This window comes from Lutjanus erythropterus, chromosome 12 (assembly GCF_056507025.1).
Source record: "Lutjanus erythropterus isolate fLutEry1 chromosome 12, fLutEry1.hap2, whole genome shotgun sequence".
In the NCBI taxonomy this organism is placed as follows: domain Eukaryota; kingdom Metazoa; phylum Chordata; class Actinopteri; order Lutjaniformes; family Lutjanidae; genus Lutjanus; species Lutjanus erythropterus.
The window spans coordinates 14,658,615-14,681,933 of record NC_139328.1 but is presented as its reverse complement, the minus strand read 5'-3'; the positions used below and the strand labels follow the sequence as shown (position 1 = coordinate 14,681,933).

General features: G+C 38.8%; 1 protein-coding gene across 2 annotated transcripts in view; it reads right to left on the bottom strand.

Annotated features, from left to right (window-relative positions):
* sntg1 (syntrophin, gamma 1) overlaps positions 1-23,319 on the bottom strand; it is a 55,525-nt gene that overhangs the window by 12,698 nt on the left and 19,508 nt on the right. For both annotated transcript variants that reach the window (XM_084733038.1, XM_084733037.1), the window contains exons 2-13: positions 22,617-22,869; positions 21,888-21,937; positions 17,679-17,813; positions 15,913-15,969; positions 15,651-15,708; positions 15,530-15,573; positions 15,078-15,119; positions 14,654-14,756; positions 12,399-12,481; positions 11,959-12,089; positions 9,239-9,368; positions 3,374-3,412 (exon numbers count right to left, since the gene is read on the bottom strand). In XM_084733038.1, the coding sequence (XP_084589164.1) occupies positions 3,374-3,412; positions 9,239-9,368; positions 11,959-12,089; positions 12,399-12,481; positions 14,654-14,756; positions 15,078-15,119; positions 15,530-15,573; positions 15,651-15,708; positions 15,913-15,969; positions 17,679-17,813; positions 21,888-21,914 (849 nt within the window). In that variant the 5' untranslated portion in view covers positions 21,915-21,937; positions 22,617-22,869. The remainder of the gene's footprint in view (positions 1-3,373; positions 3,413-9,238; positions 9,369-11,958; positions 12,090-12,398; positions 12,482-14,653; positions 14,757-15,077; positions 15,120-15,529; positions 15,574-15,650; positions 15,709-15,912; positions 15,970-17,678; positions 17,814-21,887; positions 21,938-22,616; positions 22,870-23,319) is intronic.

Genomic DNA, 23,319 nt, shown 5'->3' with positions numbered 1-23,319 from the left:
ATGTTGTATTTTCATTGATTTTATGCATGTTATACTGTGTATGTGCTTTTTACATGTGGGTGTTATTCCTCATCTCATTTTACATTAATTATGACATTATATTCCTGTTTTTACCTTAATTATATGTATTTTTATGTGAAGCACATGCATGTAATTTCTTTGTTGTATTATTATTATTAAACTGGTCTTGTTTTATGTATCAACAGTAGCATTGATTGAATTGTTACATAAAAACATGCATGGTCTCATTGGATTCTCTGTAATTCCTGATGCATTTATCTCATAACATCCTACATCAGGAGCCCTTGGGCTAAATCTGGCCCCCAACATGGGGTGCTGGGTGGCCGTCCGACCGATTTTCTAATTCACAATGAAAACAAATTGATTCACACTGTTTTTCCCAGGAAGGAGGGGTATAAATGCCAGCTTTGTATGATGAAATAAATTAGGCTACATTAACAGGGAAGGCTGATGTTTGTGCGATGGTCTCAGGCTGTGCAGAGTGCAGTCGGATCACACAGTGAACTCTGCAGGGGAAGACAACTATTAGCTGAGGAGGAGCAAAAGTTATACAGAAACGAGGATAATTCTGATCTATTTCATACTAATAGAGCTTAAATATACTATTCATTCAGGCTCTGGTAGGAGCAGTTTATGTTAATGGCTTATGTTTATGAATCATCCCAACATTTCAGTGATTGTGTTATGAAAGAGGCTCCAGCTGTGTAATGTTCTATAAACTCTTTCAAACCAAAGCATTTACAACTAAAATTTGGCTGTACTTATCAAACGCAGTAAAGTATCTGATTTATCTGTAAATCCTTGCACCGTGTTAAGAAACATGAGTTATGGTCCTTTTAATGTTAATTCATTTAAACTGATAAATAATGTTATCATTTGTGTTTATTTGTTTATTAACTGGCCCCTGCCCTCCTGTCGTCTCCTGTCATCTTGTGAAAGTGGCCCCCTGGCAAAACAAATTCAGCATCCCTGCTCTACATAACAGTACATTAGATGCTTTTGATAGGCTATTAAAAAGCGTTGGCAGCAGTGATATCAGTGATCTGCTCCAGGATTACTCAGTGGCAGATTTTTGTGTTATCGCCAACCTCTAGTTTTGGTAACTTTACAGATTTCTGTGTTTGTGTTTCTGGTCAGTGCTCAGTTGGAACAAGGTGGGGAACTTGGGGAAAGACACCAATCAAATCTTATCAATATTCGTATCACGATTTGATGGTAGTTGTGGGCTGTTTGCTTAAGTTACAAGCTGTTGTTGTTGTTCCGATATTGATACCAGTATCAGAAATGCCCCCAAACAGCCTAAAATGTTGGATTAAGTGTTAGAGTACACAGAATTCATTAGCCCCAAAAAACAGGACCCTGCTATTTATCAGCAGCGTCCTTTTTGCCAACTCAAGCCATTTAGCACTGATAGCAATCATATCACTTCCATGACAGAGTACAGCTGTTAAAATCTAATATTAACTGTTTCTTTAACTCACTGGCATCTGTTCTCCGTGACGCCCGATATGAAAAGTTGAGGTATGAAAATCGGTGTCGGGAACAAAAAAATTGACTGAGTATCTGTAGTTGCAATCAAACTTGATCAAACCACATCCACCGTGGATTACGGTCAAAATAAATGAAACACAGTCGCCATCCTGTAGGTGGAGCCAGATTTTTTACCGCTACACAGACTCTATCTTTACTGCGTGCTGTGTTTTCTGGAAAGATTTAAAGTAAGATAGATGAGTGCAGTTGCTCATGCACAGTTTTGAGCATAGGCTACATTTACTACTGAATTAATTAACTACATCATTTCAACTGCACTTGATTGATTTACAATATGAAAATAACCACAAGGTTGCTCTGCTGTGTCGCATTGCCTTGGGTACAATGAGGTATTTATTTTAATCATTTTTAAACTTAGATGTACTCATTTTTTACACAGAATTATTAAGCTTTCATCTGTTGGAGGGCTGCGTAGCTGCAAGCAGGGAAAAAGAAAATAGAACAGCCATGTAAAATAGAAAATGAGCCACACAACGGCCATGTGCGGCCTCCAGCGTCAGTGCAGCAGCGTCATGCCGCATTAGACGTGTTCCATGCATTTTGGCCATTACTAAATAATATCTTATATCTGTGTTTTCCCCCTTGTTTTAACTTGCATTGTGGCTCATTTATTCTATTTATTTCAAATATTTAATTTCATTGATTAAAACTTGAGATGTGGAAGCAAATCCTCAGGGGCTTTAATGATTAACCATGTAGGTTCATCTGTTTTCGGTTTATCCAGCAGATTAAATACCTAACAGATCAAGGCTCTTCATCACACTGATGCAAAAACTATATAAAAATCAATTATTATTATTATTATCATTATTATTATCATCATTATTATTAGCACACTTGCTTATTGATTTGAACATGTACATTTCTCTTTCTCTTGCCAGTTAAGTATGCATCACCCACACATCCACCAGTAAATGTAGAAAACAGCTCTTTTCACGTGAGTATTCTGTGTCAACATGGTGCAAATATTTCTAATACATTTAATGTCAGTCGTTGGCTGAGAAAAAATTGAGAATTTCTGGTAAAATACACACAGAGGTACTTAACATGCTGATAAAATATACAAACTGTGTGTAAAAATCTTATTGTGTCACAGTATCATCATACTGCCAACCCCGACATGAAGGCAAACGTTATAAAATTAAGTATTCAGGAGGAAAAAAAGAGGTTAGACCAACAGGGAGACGAAGAGAAAAAAGGCAAAGCTTCTACAGCAAATGTTCTGAGACATGATTTCAGACATCAAGTGTATCTCACCATCAGTACTCATTAAAGTCAGGATGATTGCAACGCCAGTAAAATGTTTTTTTTTTGTTTTTTGAGTTTTTTGATGGATGGCAAAACAAGTGAAGCCAGTGAAAGATTCGGGACAGGCAGTCGCGTCTCATACTGTTTTATTTTTTTTTTTAAGTGAATTGTCGAGTGAATTCACAAGTTTTTGTTTTTTTCTGTGAGGCTGAAACCAGAATAAATAAGTAACAAAAAAAAGGAACCTCACTGTTGCATTTGCTCCCCGTGTTTAGACTGAAAGATGACTCGGCGAGTTAACTTACTGAAGGCACTTAAGTTGTTTTCTGATCATTTCTCAGAGGACGGACTTTAATGATGCAAATCCTCTCCTTGTGTTGCAATAGCTGGAAAGACAGGACTATGTCCTTTCTCTGACTGGCTGACCTGGTTAAATTTACTTCTGATTTTTAAGATAAGGATGAAATACACAGATTAAAGTCGGTCAAAGCAGAAATAAAATCTAAACAAGCAGCAGGAGCTCGTGCTCCTGCAACTTGGAAAAACATCTTACCTGCTGATTAACTGGGAAGTTTCGGTTAATCTTCTTCACCTGTTAAAAATAAGAAAAACACCAATAACTCATTAAATTATCTCCTGCTAACAATCAGACACCAATTACTGCTCAAACTCAAAATAGTTGTGGGATCCTGCAGGGCCTCACAATCAGACGGTGTGTCTAAGAACAAATAAACTCTGAGTCTCAGTATCTGTCCTAACATGTTAACCACAGCACTGAAGGAATACTGTTAGAGCTACTTCATTTATTCAATGCATGCAAATTACAAAATGAGATAGATAGAGTCATTTCCACAAGGACCCGAGGCTCTTCCTAAAAAAATCCATTTAAAAAAATCCATTCTCTCTGTGATAATAAAAGCGGGGGAAACTACTGAGAGAGCAGTGAGGCTTTAAATTAAAACATTCTGCTCACATCACAGGTATCACTCGCTCCTAATCCACACTATACTATCAGTATAACTCTTTCTCAGCAGCACAACACCAAATTAAGCCGTCCAGTCCCGATACCGTACGTCCTCCTATAGAGGAGAGGACAAGTCACAGCTGCTTATTTTGAAATGTTACTGAAGTTTGGGCCCAGGGAGGAAACAAGATGTTTTTTTTTATGCAGTGGAGGGACTGAAAGGATGGAGCCAGATAACTGTCACGATGTGAGCTGACTTCTCAATATGTGGCAGCAGTGACAGTGGGTTTGTTCAGATTCCGCTGTGGGTTGTTGTGACCCATCACAGTGACTTCAGGAAAGGCTGTGGGTGCTGTTCTTTATAAAACATACAGTACATCTCTTATAGGCTGTCCACACCGAGAATGACAACTCGTACAATAATGATAACTAACTGAGCATCCACACTGATTTACACTAACATTATGCAAACAGTGGTGCCAAGCACACGCTGTGAGTTCCAGCTGTGTCAGCATTACGGATGGGTATTGTTAAGATTTTATTGATACCGATATCAATACGGTACTGCTTATCAATAGTCCTATTGATGCTACTTTCCACAATTTGTACAAAAAAAAATAAAGATGTGAGAGGCAAGGATGTGAAAAGATTCATCAATGTTTGTAATGGGGGTTAAGGGCTGTAGTGATTTCCTGAGCAAAGGAGCCACTTGTCACTAAAATGACAATAACTGGCCCGGTCCACCTTAAAGCATGGCCACAGCCTTCACTGCACTGAATCCCCCAGTGGAACATTCATTCTGGTCTAATTATGCAGTAGCCTGTAGTGATGCGCAGGTCGACGAACCAGCGGGTTGCGGGTTGATTTTCTAGAAAATACTACAGGTTTTTGTGGGTGGGTCAAGTGACAAAGCAGCAGTCCGAGTAAGCAATAACTTACTTTGCGTACAATAGTCCATCTCTCATCCTTCTCTACCACGCTATCTGTCCGTCCCTCTCTGCCTAAAACACACACACACATGCCCTGCACACAGCATCCAGCGCATCCAGTGCGCTCTCAGCTCAGCTGATCACTGCTAAGAGCGCGTCTTAACAGGTTAAATCCTGGAACTGTGGACTCCTTTCCTCTACACAGTGCAGCCAAACTTGTTTAGCTGCTATCAATGTACCTGCAGGCTCATCTGTGAAGAAAAGCTAATAAATCTGTATCTGGTTTACTGTCTGTTACTGTTTGCAGGTTGTGTGAGGTCAGATTGTCTGGTAATTCTCACCAAATATGAAATGCACCTGCTGGTATTCTATTCATTAATTTTCATATAAACAAAACCTCTATTGTACACATTAAATTTCCTCTATACATACATATATATTTTTTGTGAACCCCCAACCTTAAAGTTCAAACTGGGCCTTAAAGGTCAGTCCACCAGACGTGAGCCTGTACCGAGGTTGACGCTAACTTCATGGTTATCCCCCTTGGGTCTTTAGGAGCTGTAGCTTTTATTCAGCAACAAGTAACTGTGCACACACTGTACTGCTACACAGCTGAACAAAACTTGAAGTAAGCCTGGGTTAAAGTTGTTGCTAACGAGCTGACCCCCTTCAGAAGCATGCAAGACATAGCAGCTTGGCTTTTGTCTTGTGGAGCTGTAGCCTTTAGTCTACAACCACTGTACTTCACTGCTGTACTGTAACATTATACACGTGCACATTGACTGCACACTCACTAACAGCTACGTTAGAGCGAATTAATGTTAAATGAACAACAATAGCAGCGCCATTTATCCAGGGACCTGTCAGTATTTCTGCACTGACCAATCAGGAACCAGTGCCAGTTTAGTACAGGCTCTGAACACCTATCCTTTGTCAAAACTGATGACATACGAGTCAACACCAATTTGATGGCAATCATCAGAGCTCTTTCACTTGAGTTCATTGGTGCCCCACAGACGAAAAGGTACCCAAGATAACTCAGAACAATTACTATAGTAAATGAAACAATAAGTAATAATATAAAATTAAGTGCTATACTTGAGTAAAATTTTAGGCGCTGGTACTTTACTTAATTATTTTTGTTTGGAGAGACTTTATATTTCTAATCCACAGCATTTCAGAGCAATATAGTACTTTATTCTACTGTTTTGACAATTTATTAATGTAACAGCTACAGTATTTTAACATAGCTGCTCCTCTTTGTTCAGTGCTGTTTTCATTGTGTATATAACAATATATATCCTCATACTCCACTACAGTTAACTCTGGTACCGTTTATCATGTCTGATACTTCCTTGGTTTTATTGTTTTAGTCCCATTAAGACTAACATCTCATTTTTCATGAGGATAAGTGAAATTCAAAGATACGAAACAGAACATGTCATAAAAGTAATAAATAAAAAATGAAAACAGGAAAAGAATAGAAATTCAGTTAAAACAAGCACATTCAAGCACAAGTATGTTCCTAAAACGCCCCAGCAGTACCATACTGTCTCCATATATGCCACATTTGCGCACAGTTTCTGTACAAATGGTTATTTTATTTTACACGTGTGTATATCTATGTTCTTTTATGGTACACTGAGCATCTCTGGCTCAGCATTTTTTATATTACCAAGTGTTATCTGACTTGTTACTTGTTAAGATTAACATTTTACATTTGTGGAGTGCAGACAGCAGAGTGGATCACATCCTCCATCATCTCTCAGAGAGCTGGAGGCGTTTATTCATGATGAATGGTTTAATATTTGACTACAAACAGCTGAGTTCAACTGTATGACAGATAATCCACGCAGGACTGAAACTGCTCTGCAGGAAAAAGGATGACCCCACTCTTTATTCGGTCCTTGATATTCATATTTTTTTTAGGTGTTTGTGCTATTTTTGTCCACTTGTGCATCTCATTTGTAAAGTTTTCTGTTAAACAAGTGAGGCATGTTTATTTTATTTTATTTTATTTTATTTTTTCAAAAGGTCTATCTATGAATATTTAGTTTGGCTTTTAAAAAATACAGAAAAGCAAATGCAAATCAGAACCAAACACAACCCCCCAAATTCATTCCCTAGCTTTACAGTTTATTGGGTTTTTAAGGTCTTGGTGGGACTCTGACTAATCCTCAGCATGATCAATTAATCAATAAGTCATTTTATTTGTCCCTGAAGGGCATTTCATTGTGCAGCATTGTGCAGCAGTGAAACAAAGATACAAAACACATAAACATGTCATAAAAATACAAAAAGTCTTCCAAAAAATATGTGTAAACATGATGAACTACATAAAAAATAAATTAAATTATGGATAATGTGAAATTACAAAATGTGCTATAATTTGGACCCTGGCTTTTTCTTCTAGAGCCACACTTGTGGCAGATGCTGTTAGCACCCAGGGTTCAGTCGTCAACAGTGCTATTTGCACCTGGGGTGGAGCCAGTGTGGCTATTTACACCTGCATGGCAGAGACAAACATTGTAGTAGCAGTAGTTGACATAGTAGGGCTGAAATGATTCCATTAAAAACTGGATCACCACAGTTCGGCACAGCTGACTAAATTTAATCATCATGGTGTGAAATACAGTTTTACTGCCACTGTTATTTTTATAAGTAATAATTCCCTAAATCCTGACGCAGAGTCGCAGTGAAAAGACAAGACAGATGCTGCTGTGTTTTACTCTGAAGTGCTACACTGTGGCACCGGAGTCTTGATAAAAAAAAAAAAGAGTGATGGAATTTAAAAGCTGTCTCTTTCACGTCCATTGAATGAAATCTCGTAGGCTGTGACTTCAGGCATTTTCAGTGGTGTAACTGAGAAACCCGGCATGTTGTGATCATAGACACAGATCATAAGATTGTGATGTTTATTGTAACTTTGGCTCTCTGGCTGGTGCAGCTCTGCGTCACTGCCTGTCTGAGACAGCGCCTCTGATCTGCTGCACAGCCTCCAGTGTTGATCGGCTATTACTCGTGAATTCTACGTTTCTATAAAGAATCCAGGTGATTGTCTGAAATAATCAACATCCACGCTTGGGGAGTAATGGATTACATGTAACAGGATTATGTAATATTGATAAACAAAAGGTAAGTGTATTCCATTACAGTTACAGATAAAAAAAAGATGTAATCAGATTACAGATTTTAAATTAAAGAATGATATACTACCATGCACAGTGCACACACAGTTACCAATTCATTACCATTGCCTCTAGTCCCAATTATCTTATTTCAGCTTTAAAATGTGAATATTTTCTTGTTTCTCCTCTCTGACCATAAACTGAATATTTTTTGAGCTTGGACTTTGATCAACATTTGACTGACCAAACAACCAATTGATTCATTGAGAAATTATCGACTGATTCATGGATGATGAAAATATTCATTAGTTGCAGCCCTAAAACACGATATTAGTCTAAACAATTTCACTGTATTTTGTATGAGGTAATCCAAAAGTAATCAGGTTACATTACTTTAAAATTGTGATAGCTCAATTATGTTACTAACTCCATTTTTCAACAGGTTATTATTAACTGTATCGCAATAAATTTTCACTGCTGGTTCAGACATATCAAAATCAAACATTTATAGTGTTCCACAATTAGACGTCTATTCTGTCGGCAGAAGTCTGTGTAACCTACATCCATCCAGCTCACTCACATTCATCAGTGAATGCCAGGCCAGAGTGAGAAATACACTCTTGATTGTTGAGGCCATTCACTTCGTCCACTCCAATTAACCAGGGCTTCATTATTCCCCGGAGACTCACACACACACACACTCACATACGCTAATGGACACATGATAATTGCAAATCCCTGTTTTTCACCGCTGCTCACTCCACATCATAATCATGTTACACGGAGAGCCGACGCTACAGTTTGGTTCAATCTTTCTAGACAGTGGCTTACCTTACAGTTTACTGAGTGGAAATCAAAGAAAATACACCTAAATATGCAAATCAATGTGTCAAAATTAGACACTTTTTGTCAGGTTTTGCATGAGTCACCACACATGATGGAGCTTGTTAGCTTTATTTGCATCGACTCCCCTGCTGAGCATCATCGCCCATCTGGAGCCACAGACACATACATTGTTTTTTAAGCTCAGGATAAGAGAAAAAATACAGCTTTGTGTTCTTTGTTTCTGGCTGCCTCTTGCTATCATTATTCTGAAACGTATCATGCTGAATTATAGATAATAAGTGCGCGGGTTTAGCTGGGGGGAGTAAGTGTAGTGCTGTGCAATTGCTGTTGTGACCTAAGGCTCTTAGAAATAAGTGTGTGCTTTGCTCATAGTGTGAAAAGACATTAGTATGTGTCTACTTAATGCCGTGACATTTGCAAAGGGACTGTTAGACAACCCACAAATTGAAAGCCTGTTGCATTAACACCCAAACCCAATATCTTATTGGTTCACATGAAGGGGCTGCAAGAGGCGGCAGCAGAGCGAACAAGTGTTATTGTTTCATACTCACATTGTGCTTGGTGAGACTGGAAATGTTGCTTGCTATTGCCTGAAGCCAGTCCAAGCAGTCCTCAGCTGTGGGAAACTGTATAACTCCGCTACAAACTCCGTCCACAGCTATGACCTGGAAAGCATTTTTCCTGAAACAATTTAAGAGTAAAAACAAAAAAAGTTTTTTTAGTCCATGAACTATGAATTACATACCGATAATAACGCTTTTGATTTATGATGTCCAAGTAAGCCGTTAGTTTCTATTTATACCAGCAGGGGATGAGAAACAACTTGCGAAGACTGGAAACTTACTTGTAATATGTGTTTTCGGGTGGTCAAAGTGAGATCATCATAAGCTGTTTTTCCATTTTGTTTCATCCCAGCTTGTAAAACTCTGGGCAGAGACTCTTTGAAAGCTCTTCCTTTCCTTAGGGAAAATTCTGACTTCACACTTCTCAGCTAACATTTTGTTGCATATCCTGAAACTCTGCTTTTAAACCCGAAATAGCTTTTTTGGGGGCAACCCGAGGGAAGTGGAAACAGTGAAAGTTGACATATTATCACCTTTCGAGGTGATATGGGGAACTTCTTAGCAAGCTGCTGCTTATTTGCTGCTTATTTGCCCCTCCAACAGTTATGGAGTATCATTAGCTCACATTTGGAGTGATGTCTGTGGCCACCTGTCAAATGTAAATCCAATATTCGCCTTCTTTTAGCTCTGTTTTGGTCTCCACCAACTCCTGCAGGAAATATTTGTTTCTTTAGTTGGTAAATGCTCAACCAAGTTTGCCAGCCAGTGTCTAGCTGTGTCAGCCTGCTATCTGGTGTAGAGCAGATAGTATGCATTGGTTTTTAAGATTTTTTTTCCTGAAAACAGCTACCTGCTGCAGCAAAAAAAAGTGTTCTAAATATTCTAAATATTGTGTCTCCCCTGTGTACCCCCTGATATCTACATCTATGGTTACCTTGTTTTCAAATTGTCATTTGATACATTGTTCTAAAAATATTGATTACAGTCTTTTTAAATGTATCATCCTGAAAATAAAAACATAAAGCAAACAAACTTCCTGTTTTAAATGACCAGTGTGTAATAATTATAGGAATGTATGTACATAAATGAGATATATTATATATAAGTATGTTATTTATTATTATCAATCAACGTAAACTCATAAACTATATGTTCCCGTTACTTTAGAAATAGCCATTTATAGTTATATACTGTCAGGTCGACTTACGGAGATCATCCTGCGCCGTCTACGGCAGCGCAGAGCGGACAAACTGCACTAACAGTCTTGGGAAGCCCATGGCGACCATAGACGCCACATCGTAAACACGGAAGTAGCCGGGAGGATAGACGCGGGTGATTGCTGGCAGACCATTTAGCGTTGCGAACCTTGACTAGCACAGTTTTGACAAATGGAGGATCATACATACACTGTACCAGAACAAAAAGCAGTTACAGTGAATCCCCGTCATCCAAGAAGCGGAGACGCGAAGAAAGTAAACGCAAGCATGACGGGAAACGGCAAAAACACGAATCAACATCGGCATAGCGTTTACACGTTGGAAATCGCTGATGGAGGACAAACGTTTTCACAGTGACGCCGAGGTTGCCTGTTTTCTGCTGGACAGGTAATTCATCCTACACACAGAATTGTAGTTTGTTGTGAGGTAGCTTTCGCTCGCCATTTTGTCCGCTGACGGCCACCGTACTCTTGGTGAGCGAGGGGCGGTGTCGGGGTAAATCCTCTTAGTTGCAATCTAAGGTTTGAACGCTAGATGCCACTGGAAATCACACACTTCTCCTTTAAGTCTCAAGTGAATGAAAATTGTGAAGTTGACCTTCATGGTCATAAAATAAACCGAACCCATTGCTCATTGCATGATTAATCAATATAAAAACTTTGGGCACTCTTATGCAATTTTCAGTTAATGGGTTAAAACATGCCAGACCACAAGTGTGGTCCATTAAGAGTCAATCCACAAGATTACTGTTTCTATCATGCACAGTGGTGCAGAATGGAAATGTCTTTATTGACAGCTTAATGGCTAATTATGTCAAGCAGCCAATGTTCGGTGTGTCAGTCCTGCAGAAAACACACAGAACTGTTTTGCTTATTTAATTGTGTTTAAAGGAATACATTAAATATCAGAAAAATATTTTTAACAGATGAAGAATGGCAGTCTGCTCCATTTGAAAATCCCCCAAGCATTTAAGAGGTAAGAGATGCTGTACTCTAATATAATAGAACCCATTTCTTTTATTTTCAGATTTGAAAAAAAAAAATAAAAAATACAGTGCCAAGGGGCCAGACATTTACATTTCCTGTCTGACCAAATCCATGCACCTTTTTTGCACATTTTTTCTCCACTTTATTAGCTTTCATGAAAGTAACATTACGTTCCAAAGTACAGGAAATAACAATGCACCTTTGTAATCCTAGATCAGGTTGTTATTTTAATAAACGCTATGTTGCATTTAACCTATTTTTTCATACAGTTTGACTTTCCCTCTGCTTAAACAGCCTGAGATAAAATTTCTTAGTAAAATTAATATATCTGTGTTTAACAGACATATCAAATGAATGGATGATTTAGACTTTTTCCCCATTATTATAAATGGTCAAAGAGCTGGATCCAGCCCACGAGCTGCTAACTCAATAAGCCTGCAGTATAGCCTTATAGGACGATACCAGTTCTGCAAGTGAGACTTCAAGATGAAGTCCTGCAGCTCACCTGCAGGCGTCAGAGCCCGGGATGTACTGTGACAGGCGTGAATGGAGCAGTGGAATAAGGCGCAGGTCCACCCATCTCTTCTCCCAGCGAAGCCCTGGTGACGTGGGCCAGGACGAGCAGGACAGCGTGTCCTGCAGAAGTTTGAAACACAATTTAGAGGAGCTTGTAGTTTCCCACCTCAGTTGACACTTCAGGAGCTTGAGTCCTGCTGTCCTGCTGCTGTTGTTGCTGCAGGTGTACAGGCAGGCTGAGTGAGTGCAAGCTGCAGAGGAAAGCTGATTCACGCTCCTCAAAAGATAAAGATAGAGCGTCCCGGTTATCAGCGAGCAGTGACAGTTGCATGGAAACAACTTTCTGGCACTGGGAATGGTGCTGCATGGTTACAGAGGGACACTTATAGAATCAGTCAGTCAAAAAAGAGACGCTAATGAATAAAGTACCGTGTTGTTGGGATGATAGTTCAAGTGCAGGCCGCTATCACACAGAGGAGAGGAGGTCCCACTACTCTGGTCGCTGGGGATGCCTGAAAAGACAGCAGGGACACACACACACACAAAATAACTCAATAAACCCTCCAAACCCAGAGCAACACCTCCATCTATTTCAAGGTTTCCAACTGCAGTGAATCACAGCTATCACAGAAGTGTGTTACTTTGTTCTCCTGCACTGTAGGCTCCGGCTTTGTGCCAATTTGTATTCAGTTGACTGGTTGGATGGCCAGTCAGCCTGGCCTATATACGCGTATGAAAGGATTTTTATAAAAGCTTTCATGTTTGATGACAGGCTGAAGCTTTCCCATGGAAGAGCAATCAATTGCACCATAATGAGACAAGTCAATTCTTTCAGTTTAGAAAGGGGGGCAAAACAAGGGAGGTACATCAGATATTATTTTAACCACTGGGGAGGGACTTACATTTTTCATTCTAACAATAGGGAAGGGACAAACAACTTTAAGTGTTTGTAATTTTTTTTATTCATTTTAAATATTTAAGAATAAAATTCTTGCTTTGAATATGTATTTTACCAAGCTACCAATAGTGCGCTGAAGGAATGAATGAAAGAATTAGCATATTAGCACTTCCCTCGTCCTGAAGTTAGTGTTTGTTCGCTTTTTTAATGGATTTATCGTTATTTGCCTGTGGTTAACACAACCTTGTGAATTCTGAAGCTTTTACGAATCTTAACAAAAGTAGTTTCTAATAAGTGGCTAAATGAGACTACAGGGGTTATAGTGGACATTAAACAGCATCATGCTTTTTGGACAACACTTATCCAGAATTAAAAACAAACTGAGGACTAATATGACGTAAAAATAGCTCAACATCCTTTCTTTCATTGCAATATATTGGATTTTGATTATATTGTAGATGATTTCACACAAAGAAGAGGCAAGAAAAAAATGCATTACATACAGAGAGACAGGCTTTTTTTGGTTATGTGTGACACCATAGCTTGTTGTGAGTTGTTTTCAAGAATTTGTTTTTCTTCATAATAGAGGTGGCTCAAACTTACTTCTTATTTGTGCTTGAGAGCAGTACATTCTGTAAATGTGCTACTGGGTTTAATTGATTGTACCTGCGCTGCAAATCCTGCGTTGTTGAAACATCTTTCAGGTGAATTTATTGTGCTGCTGTCTTTGAGCGTCCCTGTGCTGTAAATCCTGTTGATGCAGGTGAATGCATGTCTAGCAACTCTCACTCCCTCTGCGCTGTTTGCATTGGCAAGACTAAAGCTGGGTGTACACTGTGATGATTTTAGATATATTATTATTTAATTCCAACTACTACCAGTAAAACTGCCTGTGATGTAAAGCCAAAGCTTATGTTTTATGTGCTCATACTGTAGACATGAAATAGCCACTAAAATGGCCCGTTGGCGGTCAGGTCATGAAGGGAACCAGAGATTTGCGAAACACTTGTGCACTTGATTCTGCACAGACGCGCTCAATATTGCTTTTTTGGACTTAGCTGACTTATGTTCATTTCTTTAGACTTATTTTCAGTTTTGAGTCGTAGTTTGGTTAGGTTTATGAACAAGACTATTTGAGTAGGTTTAGGAAAAGGTCGTGGTTTATGGTTAAAATAGACCCTTTCACAACATTAGAAAGGCGGTCTGGCAATCACAAGGATGAGGATGAGTTAAACTAAAAACATTGTGGTAACTCTTTGTTTTATTTATTTTAGGTTTATTTCATAGCTCAACACTCAAAATGCACATATATACAAACACTTAAATAACAGGACACTTATGATTTCAGGGTCTAACCGTAATCAGCCATGGCTTTTTATTTTCTCCAGTAATACCTACTTTTGTTGTGAATATGATAAAATGTGGTTATTTATGTGGGAGGATCGTGCATTTCTCTTCAGTCAATCAGGGGAGCTCAAGGAAAAATATCTTTGGCTCTGGAGAGGGTCAAGATAAAAAAAAAGATCAATAATGAACAGTCGCTTAGTCTTTAACGTCTTTGAGATGTCTCTTTTCCTTTTTTCCATCGTGTTTGCAAATTTTCATCTTTGTTTAATGCTTGAAACAACTACTTCTTTATTTTTCTCAAAGTGCCTCCTCAGGCTCGAGCTTTAGTCACCAGGACAACCAATCCTTGACAGAAAATAAAACCAGCTATAAATACTCTCTGTTAATTATTTTGCGGTGAGTATGCACTTCAATTAAGGAGCGTGCGTAGAGGTCTTACATGTGCAGTCCTCACACAGGGGCAGTTTCAGAAAGGCTGGAGTCTTCTTGAGGAAAGAGACGGTTAGAGTCACTTCTTCACCAGCATTTCTCAAAACCTGGACCTGGATGGTAAAAAAAAAAAAATGCAGGAATATTTTTACTGCAGGAGCTGTAAACTGTGAGCTTTTCTGCTGATTGCGTGCTGTGATGAAACATGGTGTGCTAATGTCTAGCTAAGAATGAAGAGCCAAGATAAGAGATTTACACAGACACACAAGTTATGCTCCTTACACACACAATATTTCGTGCAGTTGCATTCAAGAAAAGGATGAAATAACTGGCTTTACATGTCAAAAAGATAGAAATCATAAAGGCAGACAAGATAAGCTATTGAGAGAGCTGTTGCAGTTTAAGAAAACATGAGATATGAGCTGACAGCTTACCACTTCCTCGTGGCGATAACTTCTAACGTTTATTCCATTTATCTGGAAACAACAGTAACAGGGTTACCCTAAATAATACTGCTGGCATCATATCACTGTAGCTCGATGTTCAGAATGATTAATGAAGCAAGCACAATAACTGTTATGGCATCTGCGCTGGAAAACTGTAAACAAGACAGTCACATCCACAGTTGCCATGAATACAGAACGCCTGTGGCTGGCTTGAAGATGTTTTCTCTGCATCATATGAGCTGAGAGAGATGAAATGTGGGAGATATTTTTGCTGAATTTCAGGTAACAAATGAAAGATTTGGGATGTGACATTTACCTATGGGGATGCATCATTATTCAAAACAATTTTGTGGACATGTGGCACATGAATTATTAAAGATATTTATTGTGTTATTCTGCAGAGTAGGATGAGACGTGTAATGTGAGTTTTGGCATTTTACCTGAAGGATGCCATCTCCGATGAAAAGCAAGCCAGAGAGTTCAGCTGGAAACAAAAAAATCCCTTCAATAAAACCAGCTAGAAGAGTACAATGGAAGGTGTTGTAGAAAACAACAAGATACCTTTTTGTTCTTTTGATATTTTTGATATCACAACAGGGATTTTATGCTCTGCTCCACCCTGAGAAGAAAAATTAAATTACGGTTACAAAGGTAACACAAATACATATTGAGACGAAGATACTCGAAAGCAGCTTATTTTTCAGCGAGTCTCCCAGCTAACAGTGTTGGTAGCACTTTGACAAGAAAATGATCAATAACACTTGTTCAGACTTAATTTAAAGAAGTTGGGAGGAGCAGCCTAATCACTGGGGATCTAAATTACCTTGATGCTCAGGCCAAACCCTCCGATTGTCTGCCTCCTGATCGTTACAGTCCTCTCCTAGAAGACATTCAGTCAGAGACGAGAAATGAGTTCAGACTGATGCTGAACGTCTGGGAGCAAAACAAACAGGAAGTGCTTTTTTTTTTTTTTTATTAAATAATAAAATGATGATGTTGATAAAATGGTGCAACATAATCCCTGAAACATTTGGTTATACATGTTAATCTTTGCAATAATATTTACACATAGGAGGAGCAGTGATAATTACAAGCTATCATTTTATACTTTCAGTGATCTTAACATGTTAACATTCTACTAATGTTAAGACTTGTTCTGAACCGATACCAAAATGAGACCCTCCTACTTCCCAGCAGAGTCCTGTGAGCCAGTTTTAACCTGAGCCAAGCCATGCAACAACTGGATCAATCATATCAATCATATCACATCCATACAGGGTTAGTAGTATACAGCTGCACTGGTAGCTCAACAAAAGCTGAGGTATTGGAATTTGGAAGTAAAAAATGGTATCCGAAATCTCTACAAATGCTGGTTGCACAAATGTGTGAGCATTTACATAAATTAATTATTAAAAAAGTAACATTTTGGGAATTACGTTGATCACTGATTCACTTTCTTGATGAGAATTACATGAGAAGATAGATAGAAGTAATTACCTTAGCTTAGCAAAATACTGGAAAATGGGGAAAACTGCTAGCAAGACTCTGTTCAAAATTTACCAGCACCTCTAAAGCTCACTAACATCTGGCAAATTCCTTGTATGGAAAAACCAACTTGGCAATACACCTGATTCTGATTTTATCCCAGAAAATCAACTTGAAACAAAAATGAAATTTTCAATTTTAGAGCCAAAAAACAAATTTAACAAGGTGTCAAATCATGGATATCTGATACAATAGCAATATATCCAGACTATTGGACATGGAGAGAGATTTGTTAATGTGGGCTAGTTCCTGTCCAATCGCCCTTCCTTTCTCCTCCATTTAAGCCTCTCTTATTTGTTAAAAAAACCAAAAAAAAAAGCTGTTCTTTCACCGATTTTCTATTTTCTGTTGAAGTCTATGAGCCTTGACATATATTGTTTGTCTCGCACCTTTTTTTTATTGAGGCTGTAATATGCTGTAAAAGGTGTTTGTGATTTGACACCTTTTTCTATTGATTGTTGCAGCCTGTGGCTCTAGTATAAAGATGTTGTCTGATGTTGTGTCATAGTGGGAATTTGATGCCTGTCACTCCATTTTCAATATATTTAGTGTTGACAGTGTGCAAAAATTCAACACTCTCTTTTAAATGTCTAAGGTAGACTGTGCTACCGAGGCTATGAATTCTTCACTAGGACTCTCTGTTAAGGTTGTATTAACATACCTGTCTTCACCCTTTCTGTTAATTGGTTATCATGTTCAGAAGACACAAGAATTTCCACCATTTGTCTATGCCAGCTAAATGTTATTGAATGACTAATGCCTTTTTGAGAAAGGTCATAGACTTTCAGTGGAGTTCATAAGAACTGTGAATTCATTAATGTGTAGAAAAAGTTGTCATACATTATGACAAGTGTGACCTAAATATTATTAAGTCTACACATCATGAGCCAGGAGCTGAATCACTACTTAATAGCTACATTTGATTTATGAGGAATATATTAACTGATATAAATGTGTCATCGTTGCAGACGTTGTGCTGTAATCATGCTTTATTGTACAGTACATGTTACTGAATCAATGTGAAGAGAAGAAGTGGATACTTACGCTTGAATAAAAAGGCTCTCCTGACACACAGATGACATCTTGTTCTTGAATGGTCAGAATATCTTTGGCCAAGTGTAGTCGAATATTAAACGGCTCCTCATTACCTTCTTGCATCAAATAAATCCCAGTCTTTGTCTGCGAACAGTCAGAAAGATAAAATCATTCATCATCCCTCCCTGACTAAATTAACTGCCCATGAAATGAAATGTCATTGAGAATACTCGATGCAGGATGAACATGGAAATTAGGATAGAGACTTTTGGGCGATGTCTGGTATTTCCTTTTCTTTTTTTAGTACTTTCCTTGTTACTGCCAATGTTGGAGTGAAATTCAGCACTGTGAGTAATAAACACATTGAAAGGGATAGTTCCGAGGCGTTCATAGATAGTCGGTGTATTAACCTACAGTAGATGGCGAGGTGAGGAGTACCAGCACTGAAGCAATGTCCTGCTGTGGACAGGGTCCAAAACTATACAGCAAAAACAAAGCAACAAATGCTGAATGTGACGTTAGAAGCTGAGAAACATTGGAATCATGGCCCTTTTTATTCAGAGTATGTCTGAAATTTGGATTCCAGCAAATATTTATGAAATTGATAAGTAAATGTTTGAAGAACCGAATGCTAGCGTAACAGTGAATTGGATGCTTTCTGAGTCTTTTACTTTAAAAGGGGGAGAGAAGACAAAGGGTTCCATTGTCACAAATATTTGCTTTGTATATAACCCTCAGCAAGAAAGCAAGAAAGACAGTAAAAACGATAAAGGGTCTTGAACATAAACTCACACTATATGTGGATGATATGATATTGTACCTCACAGGCATATAAAACTCACTGGGACCTACCAAGCATCTTGCATGGTGGTACACTAAATACATTTTATGTGCACTATTTAGCACCTTCTTTAAGCCATTACTGTACTCATTTGTATATGAACACATATATTTCTATTTCCTGTTCATGTACTTTTTTGTGTGTTTTTTATTGCACACTTACTCAGCAATGTATTTTTTCTTGTTGTTGTTGCATTTTTGTTTTTTTCATACTTGCTTTGACAATGTAAATGTTTGTTTCCCATGCCACTAAAGCCTCATCGTTGCAATTAGATTTTGAAAAGCTCTGTAAAAGAGGTGCAAAAAATCCTCTCACCTTACTGAAGAAAACAAAAGGTTTTTAGCCACTTGTTCACCTTAAAAAAAAATCAATATTAGTTAAGTATAAGCTGTATTATGTTTTTTTTAGAGAATATTTTCACAGCTATACTTTGCCATCTGGCAACCTTTTCTGACGGGAAGGCAAAATGGTATAAGCAAAATGTTGCTCTTTTCAAACCAGCCAGACTCCGTGGGTGAAATCAGTACTTTTACCTTGCAGACCACAGGAGCTGATGGTCTAACACTGCCTTGGTCAGTTAGTTTGTTTGTGTTATTGTGTGACTTTGGTCAATTCAAACTTTCCTTTTAAAACACCAAAGTCACATAATATACAAACAAACTAACAGATCAAGGCAGCAGTAGACCAACAGCTCACATGTTCTGTAAGGTAAAATGACTGGTGGAGTTTGGTTGAGAGCGATATTTGGTTTATACAACAGCTGTTTCCAGTCAGAGAAGACTGTCTGACATCAAAATAAAGCTGTGAAAACATTCCAAATATAGCATAAACTTAAACTGATATTGTTTTTTTAAGGTGGACCTTTTTTAAATAGCTACAATAAATTTTTTTGCTGACCCTGTCTACAGCAGTACGTTGCTTAGCTTCCATGCTGGTGCGCCTCTCTGCTTCTCAAAAAACAAACAAACAAGGAAACTGCAGACTCTCAGTAACAGCGTTTTGTGCCTGGTGTTAACATTGTGTGTCCTCTGTTTGCTTATACAGTATCCACACTGAGAGAGAAAACCCTCAAATTATTTCATCTCATTTACTGTAAGTGAGAGGCTGATGATGATGATGACTATGACAAATTAAGAACCTGTGAAATTAAGTGGCTGGAACCGAGCTCGCCCTCCACATTTGAATCTCCCCGTGTGTGTGAGGACTGTGTCTGTTTCCAATGATCCATTTAAAACATGCTAATCCGCATAAATTTGCATTCTGCATATCCTTCCTCCTCCCTGGCTAATTGCGATGCCTGCCCTGTCCTTGACTTAAAAAGGTCTAAATAAAAGAAGCACCTTCACCTGACGAGACTGCTAATAGAAGAAAGCCACCAGTGTCAGCATCCCTGTCACCCGGGATACGTCGCTCATCAGTTAACAAGACGGTCGTCTGCCTGTGTGGTTTGCTATTCTTAGAGCAAGTATCTCAACTGCAGGTCAAACTTGAATCAAAGTCAGTTTAAAGAGCATATTATCTTTCAGCCATAATGAGGAATGTGAAGAAGCCAGCCTCCGCCTGCAGCTGCAGCGTGAGAAATGAAATGAGGGGCGCATTAATTCACATTATATGAAGCGGTGTGTGTGCGAGAGTCATTAGCTGAGCAAAATGAGGGCAGTAGTACCAGAACTGTACATAGCTGGCTCAGACAGCTGCTCACGTGGGCGAGTGTTGCCCTGTCGTAGCTGTTGCATTGTACCTAATTAGCCTTATCTCTGATCCTGTTTCGTGTTTCTCTATTATCCCCCATCCCCCCACCTCCCCTTTATTATTATCTACGTCATGATCAGGGCAGATATGCAACAAGGACATCTCTTTCTGTTGCAGAGGTGTAGCAGCGAAGGGAGTAGTCGCAGTTAAGCTCCCCAACATGGAGTGGGCCCTCAAAAAGCCAGGTGTTAAAAGGTTGTTTTTATCTGAAATTTTACATTAATTGCATTATCCGTAAACTACTACAATTGGCTGCCCAAAAAGTTTGGTAGATTATTTGTTGTATCTAAATCAATATGGCCTGTTCAGACTGCCAGCTCAGATCAGCTTTTTTTTGGCATATCAGATTGATTTTTATAAAGTCTGGATGGGAAAACACACATGAAATGCTATTTTTGCAAATTGGATCCAAGCCACATTTGGAAGTGGTTTGAAATGTAATTCCAATCGGATTCCTACAGATGCGTCTCGTGCTGCATTTATGTGCTCCTTGGATAGTCCTGAATGAGTCCAAATGAACAGGGGTGGAAGTAACTAATTACAAATACTCAAATTACTGTAATTAAGTAGTTTTTGTCTACAAACTGACTCCTACATCATTACCGCAGCAAATCATGCAGATATGTTGGTGATTTCTGGACACACAATCTGATTGGATCCGATCATTTGCAAATAACAGTGTGAACAGTTTGTCTTGAAGATCTGATTTGACAAACAAATCTGATTTGTCCGCAGTCTGAATAAAGCATATTACGCAACCAGGGTCCCTCCTGGAGAGATGGACATGCTTTAGTCGACTCCTGCAGCAGGTTGGACAAAAGTTTTTCCCTCAAACATGATAACTGTGCTGACGCTAACTACTTGGAAGCAGTCATGTCATTTTTAAAAATTAAAGTAAAATTGGGCAACCACAAGAAATAGAGAAATTCAGGAGTGAGAAAGAGAACGATCAGAGGGAAAGCAACTTGCTGAGTGTTTCAGAATGGTTCAATATTGGTATGAAACATGGCTATGAAATGTTATAAAGGTTAGCTTGCTGAATAAATGAAGCAGCAGCATTGATGTGTAATAAGACCTGGACACGATGTTGCCACTCAGCCTTGTTTCCAGTTTTTTTTCCAGTGGGCATTTGCAGTATTGCAGCCAAAAAAGCATTTAAAAATAGACATCAACACAATGTAAAGTCTATTCAGCAGGCCACATATCCTTTCAGTAAACTTAGGTTAGAAACTTTTGTGGTGAACAACTCCTACAGGACTAAATAGGTCCAAGATGTCAAGGTCTTATAATAAATCCATGAGCAGCAAAGAGTAGATCAATTGTAGGTCCGTCATCACCATCCGCTCGTGTTACTGAGGTTATTTCTAGCAGTAATTTAATGCAGTTTATACTGAGCAGCAGTAACACCAAGAAGTCTGTTTTATTACATGTATTTACTTGTTGATGCATGCATTTGCATAGGTGTAAGAATGGATGTATTTACAGGGGAGGGTGAGTCACCGTGGCAGCATATGTTTTTATTTATGTGCTGTGCCGCTTTGCTTTCGGGCACAAAATGCCGAGGCTGACTCTATAATCATCGTCAATTCACTTTCAGAGTGTTGCATTGATTGAATCGTACCAACCTCTTCATTTGAAGTCTTGAAATCCATGTGCTACTATGCAGTGAGGGATACTGCAATGGAGAAAAAAAAGATTGAGATAGTCTGTGGAGGCAAATGCTTAATGACATGACTCACTGCAGTAAAACCATACAGCTGATTTAAACTAGAGTTGTTAGCAGGATACTTTTTATCATTATAGTCCTTATTTTCTCATGTAGATCTTAAACAAAAAAAAGTGCTTCTTCTAAGCTCAACTGTGCAAGAAAAAGAAAAAAAAAATCCCAGTTAGCAATCTTGGGAGAAAACTGGAGACCATTAAGCAGCGATGAATAATTCATTAGCAAAGGTGAGAGCCCAGGTATCCTTATAAATGTTTCAATATCATATCCAGAGCTCCCAGAAATGAGCTGTGTTCCCACATCTGATGCCCTGTCAGAGCATAAAACTGAAGCACAGCAGGAGAAAATGCCACAATAAAAGCACCACAACATGAGCGGTGTTGTGGTTTAAAAAGAAAGGGAGTGACACTATAACTACCACAGATATCAGGTGACTTCTACTTCTACACAAGTTGTCTTGAGAAATGTTTTTTGTGAGAGAGTCATTTGCATAAACCAGTTCCACTCAGTTTTAATCAGACATGACTGCCACTTGACTCCACAAAACGAGTGCAGAACAAAAATGGCTCGCACTTGAATTATAGAACCTGTGCACGCCGCCGCAGTGGGAGTCAGAGTGAAGGAGACTTACCTCAGTAGAAAGGCCCCCAGCTCTTTGTATGGTGAGATCTAGCCATCGAGCAGCGAGTTGATCCCTGATCTGAGCCGTAGCAGAGGGCCTTCCCGACTCATGGCTGTCAGACCTGGGTGGTGGTGGAGCAGCGCTGTCACCTCTCCTGGCCGGCTGTTAGGTGTAGCAGAATGATTCCCAGTGGAGCTGATGCTGAAGAGCAGAATGAGGCTATCAGGTGGTAGTGAGGTTTCACTCCTGATCGGTGGCCGTGCTGCAGGAACAAGAGGAGGAGGTGGAGGTTTTCAGGTATCATTCCGATGCTAAACCCAGCTGCAGGTGCTGGAACAGCGTTAGTTTGGATTTTCTTTAAGTGTGGTTGATTGATCGGTTAAATTTCTTTTATTTTTTTGTCATGCACACAAAGTTCCCAACCCTCATGAGTTTACAAGACACCAAACAATATAGTTGCAGTGTTCAAACAATTTCCTAAAGTCCATTTTACAGTTTGGTCTTAAACAGAATATTTTGCCTTTTCTCCCAGGCTTGACAAATAAAATTTGCAATAATTGTTTTCTAAAGCACAACTCAGCAAAAAGAAATCAACATAAATAGAGGACAGTTTAGTAGAAAGTACTTTACATTTCTTATCTCCTCATAGGCAGGATAACAAAACAAAAATTCTCAGTTTCGCCAAGTTTACACAACAAACAAAGTCTGTCCT